The following is a 16,588-nucleotide window of genomic DNA, read 5'->3' as shown; positions in this document are numbered from 1 at the left end:
TGTTGAATCCTGAGCCAACCGTTACATTATAAATACTGACTTACATCGGACATCATCATTTTCTTCAGCTCCTCTAAGTAAACAAGTGTGGATAAGCTGGACATATGAATGAACAGAACTCTGGCTTACAAAGTAAAATAACTCTACTCTGAGGAAAGCTTGTGTCTGGGGTTGGCAAGTGTGCGTTCTCTCTCTCCAACCCCTCCGAAACCAGTGTACTCAGAGAGCCTGTACTTTATATTAAACAAGAACAAAGGCCTGTGAAGAATGCATAGGTAGTGATTTCTTAAATAACACCCTGCCAGTATCCACACAGACCCCTTCTGAAAACTGGTGGAGTGAGGGGTTGATTGGGGAAATCTACCCAGGTAAAAAGTTAACAACTTCCAACCTGGCATAGACATTATTAGTAGAGGATTGCATTACTACTAGTACTAGTAATTTTTTGCTTATTTTTTAATTTTAATTTTAATTTTTTACATTCCCTTTTAGTCCCCTTATACCCTCTCCCCCCCAGCAATCACCACAGTTGTTCGTGTCCAATACAGGTAACTTTTAAAACACTTAATTTCTAACTTTAAAATAGGCCAAGTACATTCTCAGAGCTGTTGTGTTCATCCTTTTCCATCCCATTGTTTAAAAGGCACCGTCCTCACAAGATTTAACCTTTGCTAAAGCATAAGGCTGAGACAAACACAACAAAACACCTCCCCCTTAAAACTAGCACTTCAGAGCCCTGCTAAATCAAAAGAAAAATTCTCTCCCTCCTCCCCAGTCCCACAGCCCCTCAGGATTTTAAATGGTAATGACCAGTTCATTTGAGAAAATGGCATTTTAGTGCTTTCCTTCACAAGCTCTTAAGGCGTATAAGGTGTCTCTTTTCCAGCGATGTGCACCTCCTCTTGTTTTCTGGCATTACTGGAACTGACCTGGCATGGATCACTGGGTGAACAGGCAATCTTAAACACTTCTCTAATAAATTACTGGTTCCTTTCCAAGTGCAATTGCTCACAGGGTAATACACCATTTTACAACTCTGATAGCAAAGTCTCTTCATTCTACTGGGTTCCACAGCCCCCCAGGAAATAAACAGACAAAAAGAGTGATGGAGATGTGAAACTCAGAAATGTGCAGTCTGGTTTAACCTCGAATATGTACCCAGTGGGCAATTTGTGATCCTTCAATTCTCCTATTTTCTTCCCCTACTGCTCTCAAACCTTCTTTTTCTGCTTTAAAAACATCAGCAAAAACAAAACCATAAAAATATCACACTTCACATATGTGGACACTATAAAAAACAAAGCAGTAATAAATATGGAAGTCTACTAAAGTATCTTTTCAAGTTTTCCACAAAATATTGCTCACATTTTATGATCCACATTTATTCTGTAGAAATGACGTATCTTGCTTCCATGCAAATGAGGCTTACCATTAATTGAGTACTCCAAGATTTACCAGATGCTAATAATGGTTACATTTTTCCAGGCCATTGTCTTTTTCCCATGAACTCTAACAACAAGGTGTGTTTTTCCTGACAGTTCACCCAGATCAGAGCATGCAGTATTGTATTTCAGGTTGTGGCTCTGTAAAACCCTGTAACTTTCTTTGAAGTTAAACAGTGTCAATCTGTTTCCATGTCTGAATAACTCTTGGAAGAGCCTGCCTGACCCAAGTCAACTCTTTGAAACATACTATTTCCCCATAATTGATGTTCCAAATGAATGTCCTTTCATAATAAAATGTGCTGGAAAACAAAACAGCTTTGCATCCCGCACAAGTTGCATCATAATTAAATTTTATTTTATCCCATCGAGGCATGCTAAATGTTGAGCAAAATATAATTTTAAGTAATTTGTTTGTATTCTTATCTGTAGGAGTTGGAAATTAACAGCGTTGCTAGTTTGCGTTTACTGTTAAGCCTGGAGAGCAGAGAGATTGCTTTGCAAACATTACAGTTATTATGTCTGCAGTTGGTACTCTTTGTATAAATTATTGATCAGCCAGCTTATTTTTCTTTCTGCTTAATGGATATTATAGCATAGCCGTTTACAACGCTATAGTTAAGGTTGTGTCAGCACTTCCATTATAATAAACCCTCTGTTACAGGGGGTTTATAACTTGTTGTAAAAATTTGCTCTGGGCTGAAACTTGACATACAAGATCTCAGGCAGGAAGGTGGCAACTGTTATTCTTTCAACTTAAAAAAATCCCTTTGTTCTGAAGGGTAATAAATAAATAAACAAACAGTATTCTCTCTTAACAATCTTGAAATATCTGACTTCAAACAGAATAATTTTATAGGCTATTTGTTGGACAATGACCTGTTCTTTTATTTAATAAAGCAAAGAGAAAGGGAAAGGACCAAGATAGTAAGTTAAACAAACAAATAAAAGAGCAGACAGTGAATCAATAGAAACTTTTATAGTCAAGTTTAGTACATTTCTCCTCACATTACAAAATTATACAATAATTTGTTTTAATATTAAACATGCATGTACACACAGTACAGAAGACTTGTTCCCACCCCCATCCCCAACTTTGTATCTCTTTAGCAATTCATATGCCTTCATACTGGTTTTTAAAGGAAAATGAGTTTTAGGTTATTAAAAGAGAGGGGAGGGAGAGAAATAGAAAATGCAATGAATGCAAAGATGCAACTAAAGGTAGGATATTTTTACTAGAAAACTAGGGCTTTAAAGGTCTGCCTGACTTTTTGACCTTCCTTCAATCCAGTGTGGCATTCCTCTGACAATAGTCTGATTTAAAAGATGAAGGGAATTAATCTCAATTTATATTATTCTAGTTGCTGCTTCCTTTTACAGCCCAACTCTAAAAGGATTTCACTGTGTTTGTTTTGTTACTAAATGTTTGGCTGTGCAAAGCAATACCAACCTACAGATGGAATTGGGATAGTTCCAGTGGAAGTAAGTACTGATGGGCAAGTATAACTGAATTATCACAAAGAGCTTTACCTCTTGTGGAAATGACGCTGTTTGGAGGCAGAAACCAATTCCATGATGATTTTTTTTTTCTTTGTAACTCTTCTCCTTGTGAATACTCTCTCTCCCCTGACCCAGGTTTAGAGATCTCTTAAAAGATGTTTCATGAGCCACATGTCAGCTTCATTCTGAACCAGTTGAAAAGTGGGTGGGAAAAGAGGGTTAGGGAGGGAGGAACAGTGGACCCAAAAGACGCTATTTGACCCTAGAAAGTCACTGTATGCATTGTGTAAGCATAGGTACACTCCATGCATCCTAAGCTATAAAACAAATGTATGTTATTTATAAGCATTTTAACCACTTCTTTATTAAGAATGGAATTTTGTAACATAAAGTTTGAGCACTTCAAGTTAGAGTGAGTTCACCTTGAGCTCCCCACCGTCTGTCCTTTGGGTAATTTATCACCAAGCTCTCTGCAACTGATTAGAGAATGTATCAGTGAGATAAAAGTCATATTCTTTGCTCTGGAAGAGAGGCAGGTGATTGGAAAAGAGGGAGACTGTGGAAGTGAGAGTCACTAAAAGCCAGATGTGGGTAGGCACAGACAGAAAGTGCAAAAGTAGAGAAGTCTTTACTTAAGGCAGAAGTCAGGGTTTGTCTGCTGAGCTGATTGGTGAGGCCGTGTGTCTGAGTTAAAAAGGCTTGAGAGAGTTACTTGGCATAATTTCTCCATCTTCAATGATTTACTACTGAAGTGCAAACATCAATTTTGGACTCTCTCCTGAGAAATGTTTAACAAAGTCAGTGAAGTACTGGTACCTTGCTATCTTTCTAGATTTGCCAAACTTGGATAGCTCTTTAATAAACCTCTGCCTGAAATTTATCTCAGTCTTATTTTTTTTTCCTGTTAGGACACAAGTCTATCAGTAAATATGCAGATGTTAAAATGATCTTCCTCTTTACTTCTCCGTTGTGATATATCTTAGAATTGTTCAGAAGTGCACTCTATTGTTAAAGCTATTTGTGCCGGGTGTGCTAATGCACTCTGTGATTGAGTGAATTAGCAGTCATAACAATCTGGCAGTCTGGCCATAGAAGTGTGCTCAAATTGATTTGTGTTATGGCTGGACTGGAAAATCTAGTGTTAGTTGTTTTTTGCCCTGGGGCATTGTTCGTACCAAACTCCACTTTTCATTTAATTTTCCAATACATTTTGAAAGATGGAAATGCTCGTGATCAACATTTGATCCACTTGCATTATTTAAAAAAAAATTCTGAAAGTAATTTCAGATTCCAAAAAACCTTGCTTTCAATTAGAGTAAACATAATTAGAGTGACGTCGTGCTCGGAATGGTAAGTCTGCCTTTGAATCTATTAAGCATGTTATCTCCTTGTCCTGTCACTGAAAGGGATTCAGTATCTATCTGAAGTATACATCTGCATTTTTCTATGTATACTTCTAATGGAACTTGGGGGAAAGAGAAAAAATAAAATTGCAATGACCCTTTTCTGGTTGCCCTATCTGCACATGCTCAAAATGTTTCTGTTTCCTTTACTGATGCTATAAAAAGGATACTCAAAGCTTCAGGAAATTCTGAGATACTCAAGAAACATATTTAAATATGCATTGCCAGTTACTCAGTCACTTTAGATTTTATATTCTAATAAATATACATTTTCAATCTTTTTCTTCCAAATAACTGTATCGGTTGCTATATTGAAATTCTGGAGATTTAAAGACATGAATTATCCTGGCTCTGTCAATATGTGTATCTTTCTGACCATCTTCTACTTTGCAGTCATTTACCAGAATTATAATGCAGCATGAATAAACCCCCCAAAATCACTATTGATTACAGAGAAAGCTTTGTGAAATCATTTAGTCAGTTTCCCCACTTGAGATATCAGTGAATAAAATAGGTCAATAGATAAGGATGAAATGGATGTAATACAGTGCAATGGCTCCTTGGGTTATTAAAAGGTCAAAAATAAATCCCCAGAGAATTCATGATTTTATACTCACAAAGTAAAATGATACTTACCAAATCGCAACTATAAGTCCACCTTTCTACATATTAATCCTTCTTTTTTTTTTAAAAACCAAAGGTTTTGAAAGTGCATGTTTATGTTTCCCTGTTTCAATAGAGCGTTTCCTTGTCTCTGCCCCTTTTAACCAAATCGGATGCCCTCATCTTCCGGCTCCAGTGCCTCTTGCCACCCCAGGTATTCACCGGGACTCCAGCTGCAGCACCTACTCTGCATTTCCTACTGTCTGCTGCAACCTTCCAGCTCTCTCAGGACTGCATTTCTTACCGCACTGAACTCTATCCCGGGCAGATTTTTGTTAAGTAATAGACGGTGAGACCTGAGACCACTCTCTCTATTAGTTCCCATTCATAGGCATCTGGTTGGGGCAGAGCGGGAGGGGGGAGAGGAGGGGAGGGGCCAGGAAGGGGCAGAGGGAGGGAAGAAAATACCTTTCCTGAACTGGTACAAGCTCAGCTTCAAAGGGTATCCTAGGAAAGAAATTAAAGACTTCTTAATTAGTGCAGCAATTAAGCTTTCTTGGTAGCATTTTAATCAGCACAGGCCCTATCAAAGGACAAACAGAACGATTTGCAGGCCTTTGAATTTTAAACAGTCTTATTGATTTCAGCACAATACGTCTTCACAAAACACAGGGAGAATTTTCTAATATCAGTTACAGTACTCTGAGTTTTGCTTATGCAAATCGAGAGCATGTTGGACAAGAAGGGATGGAGGGAGAAGACCTGCAACAACCAGAGATGGAACACAATAAGCAAACAACACGAAAGCTTTGAAAGCTAAAGATGCAATGGGAAGGGTGGAGATTTGAAATCTCTGTGGATGGAGTCTATCTATCTGTTGCTAAATACTGTTTGCCTTAATCATTGGTAACAATTCTTGAAAAAAAAAAGAAATCTCAAAAATCTTCAAGGCTTTTCTTTCCTATATATTTAATTTACATTATATGCTTTTTCTAACCCTATTGTGTGATCAAAAGAGTGAGTGATGGTTCCTAGAAATGGTTTAGAGAGCCGAGGTAGGGGTGAGAGGGGAGGAAGCTCCCCTTAGGGTGGGGGCAAATGACCAAAGCCCTGCTTCCGAATGGAGCACGTGCTGGGAGGCACAGATTTCCCTGTAGAAAATTTGGAGTTTGCTTCCCAACAGAGTGGGATTATGGTTTGGTCAGCTATCATTCCTTCCCATCTGTGGCTTCTGAATGTGGCAGGTATTTGGTGAGTGATGGCTTAAGGTAATGTGAGAAATGAGAACGGTGAGGGCAGATTTGGGGCACTTAATTCCATTTTTTTTTCCATTTGCAGATCTAGAATTTAAAAGGAAGAAACTGCAGTTTAGCGTTTTTAAAACGAATCGAAGTTTATTAAAGTTGTGCATGCAATTCCAAAATAAACTTAGCTTTTCGGGACTTAATATCTTTTTTCTCTCCATTCATCAATGTAGTAATTTGCCAATTTTTAAAGCTAGTACTTTCCAGAACATGCATAGACGCTTAAAAAGGTGTTTTGATGTATGTGATATATACCAAATCTCTGTTTTTATATAAGAAGAGATACGAGGCATGAAAAATTAAAATTATTTCTGAATGTGTTAAAGTACATTTATGTACCTGGCCAAATAAGCATATATTACATAATAATTTATTAAAATAACTAGGCCAAACAACTCTGTAAATTTCAGGTATCTTTGTAGAAGTTTATCTGCTTTTGGCAATGAATAATTTTCTGAATACTTGTGACCAAGGAAAGGCTCCTGACATAACTGTTATGACCCAGAAAGTTTAGCATAAACTTAGACAAATGAGTGAGTAGTGGCATAGGTCTCAGTAGCTCTTTCCTGCACCTTTTGACACTTACTTTCAAGAAGTTTAAAGGATTGAAATCATAAAGAGAAATGTGATAACTTCAATACCCAAGTGGCTGAAATTTCATTATGAGAATTCTCAGCACTGTGAACCTGGTGCTAATAGTTTATTTCAAAAATCTGTCAAATACTAAAGCATTGTTTCTATCTTGTGAAGTTAGTGAATGTGTGTAGACAGGCTTAAAGCTTCATTAGTAGAATTCCTAGAGATATAAACAGAGAACAGACTTGACCTGTGCTCAAATCATATTCTAGTCAAAAACCCTTAAATTAACATCTTCATGCAACAAGTTAGAACTAAGCGAAGAAAAGGAGAGAGAAAAGCAGGGAGGAAGAGTCGGTCCAAATTCAGCCTAATGTTGTTACTAAGCAGAGCTACCCTATCTGGCTTTGCAAGTCAAGCAGTGGGCTTTGTTTTCCTTCTTTTCAATATTTACAAAACACATTTTCATCTGACAAACTGAAAAGGACTTTTCCAAATGTTTCTAAAAAGTAGTTGTTTATATAACATTAACAACTAGCTTTGGATCTTAAAGGATGTGAGGACAGTTGATTACTGGGTAAGACAGGTGAATTAATTATAGAGTTTTAGGTAAGAAATACCAGTCTTTCCTTATTTGCTACTTTCTAAATCTTCAACGGTGCCCGATGATTTCGAATTCTCTAAGTATAATAAGCATTCTGACCTCCCTTTGGGGCAAAAGTGAACTTATTCTGAGCGATCCACATCAGGGCAAGCATGTCTTTCTTTCCACGATCTATTAGGAAATAAGGAACTGAACACAGAGCATTCCATTATTCTTAAGCGATTTCAGACTGACTTTTTACCCACAACTTGAAAACTGTCCTCGAATTCTCACTATCTGTATCCTAACAAATAATTTGAGAGATAAAAGCAATCAGATGCATTAAACATACGCTTTGCTTGCATGTGAATTTTCTTCAAAATAATTTCTTAACGACCATAAAGTGAGGGGATGTGTTTCATTCACATCTGATTGCCAACCCCGAGCACAGAGGCAACCCAAATCCCCGAAGGACAGCGCGAAGCGCTCCGGCTGCTCTCTAAGTTGGCAGGCGGTGGCTTAGGAGGTTTTGGAAAACAATACGAGTCATCGCGGACGAAATGGAATATTAGACATACAATCTAACGGTAGTGGAAGAGAAGTAGATAATCTCTCCTTTTCCGATCGCCACTTCAGTGTCTCTGGCTTCTCCTCTGTCCCTCCCACAGTCTCTCTCCTTACCGCCCCCCCACGCCCCCCACGCCCCTTCCCTCCTCCTTTCCTCGCTCACTCGCTTTCTCTCTCCTGCCCCGCGCTCTCGGAGTCTCGGCTCCGAGTTCCTGGTTGGATAATTTGGGTTAATACTAGTGAGTGAGGTTTTTGCGGCTTCAAAGGGTATTTCAAGTTTCCGGAGCTCCTCCCCTCTGCACCGTGTGACAACAACAACTCGTCCAGCCGGCAGCCTGCACTTTTCAGCTCATTTTCTCTCTGTCATTCCCCTCTCAATCTTTGATCAATGTACTTGCCAGGGAGACCCAAGTCCTTCAAACCTCCTCCTTTTCACCTTCATCCTTAACTTTGTGCTAGAGCGGGACCCACACAACAACAGCCGACCCTCCCGCCACCCCCCCCGCCCCAAACCAGCCCCCGATCCCAGCCCCCGGAGCGGACTCGCATTCCGACTTGCGGGACACTTTTGTGCGTTTCTCCCTAGAGCGCCTCTCGCGCTCGCCCCTCCTGCGCTCGCCCTCTCTTACCCTCACCTCCTCTTCTCCCCTTCTCGCTCTCTCCCGGAGTTGTTGTTGTTGCTGCCCCTTAGCTCCTGCTCTCCCGTCTCCCCCTCGCCCTCCCTGGGGTGTGTGGCAACTTTCCCCCTCGCTTCTCCTCCTCCTGTTTCCCCTTATATGTGACCATGGCAGTGCCGGCGGCTTTGATCCCTCCGACCCAGCTGGTCCCCCCTCAGCCCCCGATCTCCACGTCTGCTTCCTCCTCCGGCACCACCACCTCCACCTCCTCGGCAACCTCGTCTCCGGCTCCGTCCATTGGGCCCCCGGCGTCCTCAGGGCCAACTCTGTTCCGGCCGGAGTCCATCGCTTCGGCAGCAGCGGCCACAGTCACCTCCACCGGCAGCGGCGGCAGCGGCGGCGGCGGCAGCGCTGGCAACGGAGGCGGCGGAGGTGGCGGCGGCGGCGGCGGCGGCAACTGCAACCCCAGCCTGGCGACCGGGAGCGGCAGTGGCGGCGGGAGCGGCGGCGGCATTAGCGCCGGCGGCGGCGCCTCCAGCACCCCCATCCACGCGAGCTCCGGCAGCGGCAGCAGCGGCAGCAGCAGTAGCAGCAGCAGCAGTAGTAGCAGCAGCAGCAGCAGTAGCAGCAGCAGCAGCTGCGGCCCCCTCCCCGGGAAACCCGTGTACTCGACCCCGTCCCCAGTGGAAAACACCCCCCAGAATAATGAGTGCAAAATGGTGGATCTGAGGGGGGCCAAAGTGGCTTCCTTCACCGTGGAGGGCTGCGAGCTGATCTGCCTGCCCCAGGCTTTCGACCTGTTCCTGAAGCACTTGGTGGGGGGCTTGCACACAGTCTACACCAAGCTGAAGCGGCTGGAGATCACGCCCGTGGTGTGCAATGTGGAACAGGTTCGCATCCTGAGGGGACTGGGTGCCATCCAGCCCGGAGTGAACCGCTGCAAACTCATCTCCAGGAAGGACTTCGAGACCCTCTACAATGACTGCACCAACGCAAGGTAAAGAGTTGGGGGCAGCCTCCGCCACCCGGGGTTCCTTCCCACCCGCCTGCTCACCCTTCCATCGCTCCCTTCCCAGCGCCGCTCGCTCCGCGCGCCCGCGAGCCGCGCGCCCGGAGGAGCGCGGCCCTCCACTCCGGGTCCCGCGGGCCGGTGGGCCGCTCTCGGCCCTCTGAGAAGTTGCCCAGCCCAGATCTCACTCTTCCGCCCGGTCCACCCCTGGTCTGCTTGCCCGCAGGGGCTTGGCTGCTGGGGGACGCGGGAACCCCCAGCCTCTGGGCGGAGTGGAATGGGAAGGGAAACTCCGTTCCGGGAGTCGCTGCCCCTCCGTGGGTGCCCCAACATCTGGGGTCCCCTCTCCGCGCGGCTGCCCTGATGTGCGCTCCCTCGGACCCCCGTTCCACCTCGAGTCTCGGGTCGCTGGCGGGGCTGGTCCGTGGCGCCAAGCCGCGTCCCGGGGGCGGAGGGAGGTCGTGACCCTGCCGGACAGGGTTCGGGAAGCTGGAAGACTCACTTTGGGTGAGGGGCCAGCGAGGTAGTCTCGGGCGTGGGCTCCTTAGAGGTCGGGAGGGGTACGCTTCTGAGGTCGAGAGGCCCGGGGTAATCCCGAGGGACCCCCCCAGCGAGTTTCAGCCCCGAAACCTTGCTGGGAAGCCCGCCGAGGGGAGGGGTCTGTGTGTGCGCGCATGTGTGCGTGTGTCCGCGTGTGAGTGTGTGCGTGTGCAAAGTAGATAAAGGAGTACGTTTGCCCCGGGGCAGATGCGAGGGGACCAGCATGTTTCCTTCTGTAGGGGAAGGTGATCGGTTGCCCGCGACTCTGGGTTGCTGAATTGGAGACGTGGGGAAGGAAGATCACAGCTCTCTCGCTCGCGCTCTACCTCAACAAGCTGCTCTTTGCTTTGTTTCTTTCCTTTCCTTTCCTTCCTTTCTTTCTTTTTCTTTTAAATTTAAGGTTAGTAGCTCACGCATTGAGCAGGTGCAGGCTTTGCACTGGGATACTCTTTGGATCTCAATACAGAAGCCAGTGCCGTGGGTTCGCCATCCCGGCAAAGCGCGCGAACCCTGGAGACCGCCGGACGGGAGCCGGGCCAGACCAGTTTTATGCTAATGAACGTTCAGTGGGGGAGGATCTACCGAGAGGGGGCGGGAGTGGGGTAACTTGTCAGTTTCGGGGTAGAAATGATCATTTCACCCACTTTCACAGTTCCACTTTGTCCTCACCAGTCGCTGCAAAGGGAAAAGTTTAGTGCCGGGAGAAAGCGAGTAGGGAAAGTTGGAGACCAGAAGCAGGCGCGTGAGAACTGCGCGCAGAATTTGCGCAGTCTTCCATAGCCTCTCAATAAGTTTAAAACCCAGGAGAAGGAACGGAGTTTTACTCTTTTAGGGTGTGCGTGCGTCCCTTAGAGAGTTAAGGAAACTGAGGTGCGAAGGAAAGAAGAGTAGGTGACCAGGAGGAAACCAAGGTGGAAAAGCTCTTAACGATTTCTTCCTTGGTAGAAGACACCTGGCTAGTGTCCCCGGAAGGCTGTAACGAAAAAGACCAACTCCAACTCAGCAAATGTCCCATCTTTCCCTAGCCAGAAACTTTTCCTGTTTGTTTGCCATGATTTGCATGGGGGAATGGGTGTGTGTCTGTGTTCTGAATCTTTATTTCTACTATATTTGGTGTGACTCTTCAGAGCACACGCGGGTACAGACACGCGCGAGTGTCCAAGAGTATGGACAGGTGGCAGTAAAGATTTAGGGGAGATCTTGATTACTAGACTTTATTTAAGAAGATAATTGGAGTCTTTGGACGTACAGAAGATAACATTTTCCAAAGATCCTATTCGACTCAGGGCAGACAATTGTTACGGAGTTGTTACAAGGAATGCTAGTTGAAATCTGAAGCCAGTTCAGATACGATTGTTAAAATAGTATCTGTCCAGTAAACTGTGAAGCGCTGCTGTTTTTCTCTTTAGAAATCAAACCACTCTGCTCTGGAATCCTCTGTACTCGAGAGTTAATGGCCATTTCAAATAACACACAAACAAATTGGCAGAGAAAACTTCCTTCATTGACTGCAGCGTTACAATCTATGAAAATCAGGTGGTAGTGTACCTCTTACGATTATTCCTTTGCTGTCCCCTCCCCCCTGAAATTTTTGCTTAGATCCTGAAATTGCCCTCCCCGTGTGGTTGGGGTATATTCTTAAAGTTATCTGCAAAATTTCTTAATTATTTTCTGAGGTTAAAAATTTCTTCCTGGACTTTCATAAACTTTTAGAGCCAAGATAAGTTAAATTCAGTAGAACTGTTTATCCCTTCAAAAAATATATATACATATATATGTATATATATATATCATCAATACTCTAGTTATATTTCAATTATCTGGTCTTTGCAATAAATACGTTACTCTAAAACTCTATTTCAGGGTATTTTAAAGTTATATATGGTAAGTTTGTTGATTTACCACTGCATTTTGATCTTTTATCTTTTATCGACTACAAGAGTTGCTCATACCCAAATACAGGCAAACACCACGGCCCTTAACCTTCGAAGATGAGTAGTTGCAGATATCTACCTAGGTTTCCCCAACTCTGCCAGTGACTGAGAAAATAGAAAACTTGTAATTGAACCCCCTCTCACCAAAATATACTGTTTGCAGTGTAATGGATTATTCATTTGCACGATAACTACAAGTGTTATTGTCTTATATCTTTAAAAGCAATACCTAAAATATTTTGCATCTTGAATTTAAAAAACAAAGTTACTTTTTGTCATTCAAATGCAGTTTGTGCCGTTTGCATTTGAGATCTTTTTTCATTCACTTAGATATATTGACGTCCTTCATTCTGTTTTCTTTCTCGCCTGTCTACTTAAGAGACTATCTAAAGAAATGATTTATGCAGAGAATAAGAAAAACTGTGCAAAAGGGCAAAGTACATAAAACAATATATACACAGTGTATAAGAAACATCAAATCTTAGCACTCTCAGCTTTTTATAGAACATATATCTAATCATATGTCTTGATAGCATTTCCATACCAGGGAATCTGAGGAACTGAAGTGATGTTAAAAGAAAGGCTCAAAAACTTGTTCAAAGTGGCTCAGTAAGTTTGTAACAAACCTCAGAGTGGGTTTAATTTGCTTGGGGCTGTTGCATCAGTATGCTGTCTATGAAAACTGGAATAATTGTTGAAGCCTTCTGTCATTACCACAAGGAGATGAAACAGACTATCACCTGCTTGATAGTAAAGCTAAAAGTGAGGGTCTCACAACATGAAAGAAAATGGAAGGAAATATATTTAAAAGTTGTCAAAGGACTAGGACTGACCTTGATCAGCTTCCTTCAATTATTATTTTTAAACTAAACATCAGTTGCATGAACTTGGCTGTTGCGACAGAGGTCACTTAATTAACTGGTAACCATTAAACAACAACAAAAAAGAAAAGTAATTATGTTCATAGTCAAGTCTCTGTATGAGTCAGGCTTTTGTTTGTGGATTTGGGTTAGGATGCAATTTTATGGAATTCAGGTAATCAGAAGTTACTCTTTTTTATTTTATCTGAAATGCTTATATTTTAAGTATTGCCAGGAGATGATTTTTGTCTCAGGATCTTTCAAACCAGATTGTAATTTGGGTACTATGTAGCCCTGGATTTATGGAGTTTCTAATTTGAATAGATTCCAGTTAATCTTATCAGACAGTTAATCTTATATGCATATACATATATTCACAACAGTATTCTTTTGTCCTGATAGTTAATACCACCCATAGACAGCAAGTGGGAAGATTTGCAAGTATTTTTTATTTAGTAGTAATATGTGGACGCAATTTTAGCGTAAGAAGGATAACATATTTTCTGATTCTTGGCTCTGTCTTTTTTTATAATCAGGAGTTTTAATAAAGATGGCACAGGGAACCAGTGTACATTTATTGAGCATTTCCCCCCATGGCATGCTTTTCCGGGGCATGGACTTTTAAACTTAGGCATCGACACAGAAAGTTTCAACACTAATGCAGATTTACTTCTAACAGATAATTATGATACTTGGCACAGAGAAATTAAAAAATTACTTCAAATGAAAAAAGAGAAACTATGCTTTTGAAGTTTTTCTATTGCAGTCCATTAATGGCTCCTATGAAGCCTCAGGTTTCTTTTAATAACATTTCAAAAAGAACGTGGCATAATGAGAAGAAGAAGGTCTAAATGTAAAAGTTTAAGTTTGGTTCCACCACTTGTTTCTGTGTACTTTAAAAATGTCAGTAAATTAAAATTTAATAACTAATATATAAATAAAATCAAAGGAAATTACGACTCAGGATTTACCTTGTTCAGTCCAATTATATTGCAAAATTCTTGAGTTACTTGGATACTGTCTTGCAAACCTGTTGTTTTTCTTGGAGATAATCTTCAGTAATATTATAGTCATTACTGTGAAAAGTGCACATCGTTAGGAAAATGGTTTACTTTCTGAACTTCACAGATTATTAGTTAATGTTCTGAGACATTTAATTTGGTTTGCACATCTGATGTGTTATTTGCTGAAGCTTCAAATATTTATGTAGCATGAACTACATAGCAAACTTGTTTTTAGAATTTCCCCCCAGTTTTTTTTGTATTTGTATTTAATACGCAATTCTTAACTCTTTATTAGTCTGAATCTGCTGTTATTTTTTTGTTTAATCGACTGCACCTCACGTAAGTTGCACATAAACAATTGAGGCCAATATTAGCCACTCTCTTTTTTTCCTTACAACCTCCCCCAACGCACTGAGATGTGTCACCCAATATTGATTAAAGTCTTGGCTGGATTTGAGCATAAATCACTCTTCTCTTTGGTGATTTACCATGTGTGATTCACCAGCATATGAAAACCTAATATGCTTTATCGTGTTTCATTTGATGTTTTGTTTTTGGAATGTAAGTAGCATTTATAACTTAGCTCAATGGGGAACCAAATAGTTGTTATTTTAGTGACAATTTGTGTTTTGTCATTCCATTAGTATTATTTTGTATTTTCAAGTTATTTTATTCAACTGTTTCATATAGTTGCCTTTGCTAATCAAGTAAAATAATCATTTAAATTGCATTGTATTAGCAGCATACAACACATGTATTGCAAAATATAGTAAGAAATTAAGCTCACAGGTTGTAAACTGTCTTCTATTGATACTTTGAAGAAATCCATTTGAAGTATGCCTTCTAAATAGGTACAGGTGAGTCTTAAACATTTTGATTTTAAGGTGTGTTAGTTGGTTCTCTGAAAACGTTAATGTTGCCTGAATTTTATCTTTCAAGGATTTTATTTTCAGAATGTTCACCAAAAGAAAGTCATATCAAGTTATGTAACTTTAGAAATATACTGTTAAGGAATTGAGTATTTAAGTATGTAATTATTATTATTATTTTTTACTATTTTATGTTTGAACTCTTCAAGACTAGAGTGACCTTTAGCAAGTGCCTGAGAATGTGTCATTCTCTTAACTACTAAGTTAGTACATTGGGATTGGTTAGTTATACACACATGAATACATACGTATTTATATTGTTGCTTAAAGGCTGCAGAGTAAAAATTCTAGCTAAGAACACATTAAAAGTATAGTTGCATCTGTGTTTCAGAATTGGAGACTGCATTAAGGAGCCTCTTTCCCATTGTATTTGTTATGTTAAATGTTATTTTTAATAAAGAGAACCCTGAATTAACAGCCCACCTGATTGGGTTCAGATAAGTGTGATCTCAAAAGCTCACGTCTGCACAGGTATGTCTCAGGAACAGCAGAGGCTCCATGAGTCTACATTGTGCTCAAGTGCCTTTGCTTTGCTTCTCGATTTGCCAGAGGCATTTCCAGTCAAAAGTAGTTTTTTGCTACAGTAGCTGTTTTTTGCTGATATTTGCTTTTTAGTATATGCCACAATATAGGAAATACTTTCAAAAGAATAGTATAATTAGTTTACTCAATTATTTCTTAGGGAAAACAAGAACAGCAAAGATAGTATATTTCTGTTTGGCCTAGTAATTTGTTGTTATTAGATTAACTGGTGCGTCACTTTATTCTGATGCACCTATTTACTTTGCAAAGGTTCTGAGAATCTTTTAAGTGTATGTCTATTACACTTCATGATTTACTTTATATCTAAATGTGCTAATGACTATGAACAGAATTTTCTATCCAGTATAAATTAATCAATTAAGCAATCAATCAATGAAAGCTCATTTTCAAATTAATGATGGAATTAAAATTAGTGGAATAAAATAGGAGATTAATGTCATAATGTATAATAGAATCATATATAGAGAATGACCCATATCACCACTTAAAGCAAAATCAGAGAGCTCGCACAAGTGCATTTTAAATTTCTTGTGTATTCTGACTTAGGTTTACTGTGTAAGAGGATTCTGATTCATTCGTTAAAATATTCATACGTAGGTTTTTCTAAATTGTACGTTGAAATGACCAATGGCTGAATTTTGTTCAAGGTGTGGCCCTGGTGCTTTCTGATTCAAATTAGGTTGGATTTGGTCCAGGATACCAAGCTGGGATTCTCTTGCATATTTTAATGTATGTTACTTGCGTGAAAGTTGTCAAAGATAGTTTACTAAACTGGAAAATTCCCTGCCATTATTTAATTGGTCCTATATTTTCGTACTTAGAAGTTTGTTGAAGTGTCTAAAACTGCCACACAGCAACATGGTCAGTTATATTTTTTACATAAAGTTTTAGAGAGTAATAATTAAAAAAACAAAGAGCTTACCTGAAGCACCTAAAATATATTATTCAATAATATGAACACAATGCCAGTGGTACATTACGTAGTTCCGGGGGCGGGAGTTAAAATTATTTAGTGTGATTTGTAGAATATGAATTTCATTCCAGTGTAAGTAGACATGTAATAATCTTGCAGTGGACTTGAAGGTAGTATACATGTTTGACACCAAATTGGATATGCTTTTCAAGCATGATTTTTACAAAGCAATATTGAAATAGGCAACAACATAGACTAGAT

At 40.7% G+C, this 16,588-nt stretch overlaps 1 protein-coding gene across 1 annotated transcript in view; it reads left to right on the top strand.

Annotated features, from left to right (window-relative positions):
- The first annotated feature begins 8,171 nt into the window (after positions 1-8,171).
- The window catches only part of DACH1 (dachshund family transcription factor 1), a 403,566-nt gene continuing 395,149 nt past the window's right edge, over positions 8,172-16,588 (top strand). The window contains exon 1 of the mRNA XM_037034760.1: positions 8,172-9,592. Within this exon, the coding sequence (XP_036890655.1) occupies positions 8,763-9,592 (830 nt within the window). The 5' untranslated portion in view covers positions 8,172-8,762. The remainder of the gene's footprint in view (positions 9,593-16,588) is intronic.

Source organism: Sturnira hondurensis, unplaced genomic scaffold, assembly GCF_014824575.4.
Source record: "Sturnira hondurensis isolate 20B ecotype Veracruz unplaced genomic scaffold, ASM1482457v3 Scaffold0022201, whole genome shotgun sequence".
Taxonomy (NCBI): domain Eukaryota; kingdom Metazoa; phylum Chordata; class Mammalia; order Chiroptera; family Phyllostomidae; genus Sturnira; species Sturnira hondurensis.
This window is presented reverse-complemented; position numbering and strand designations above follow the sequence as displayed.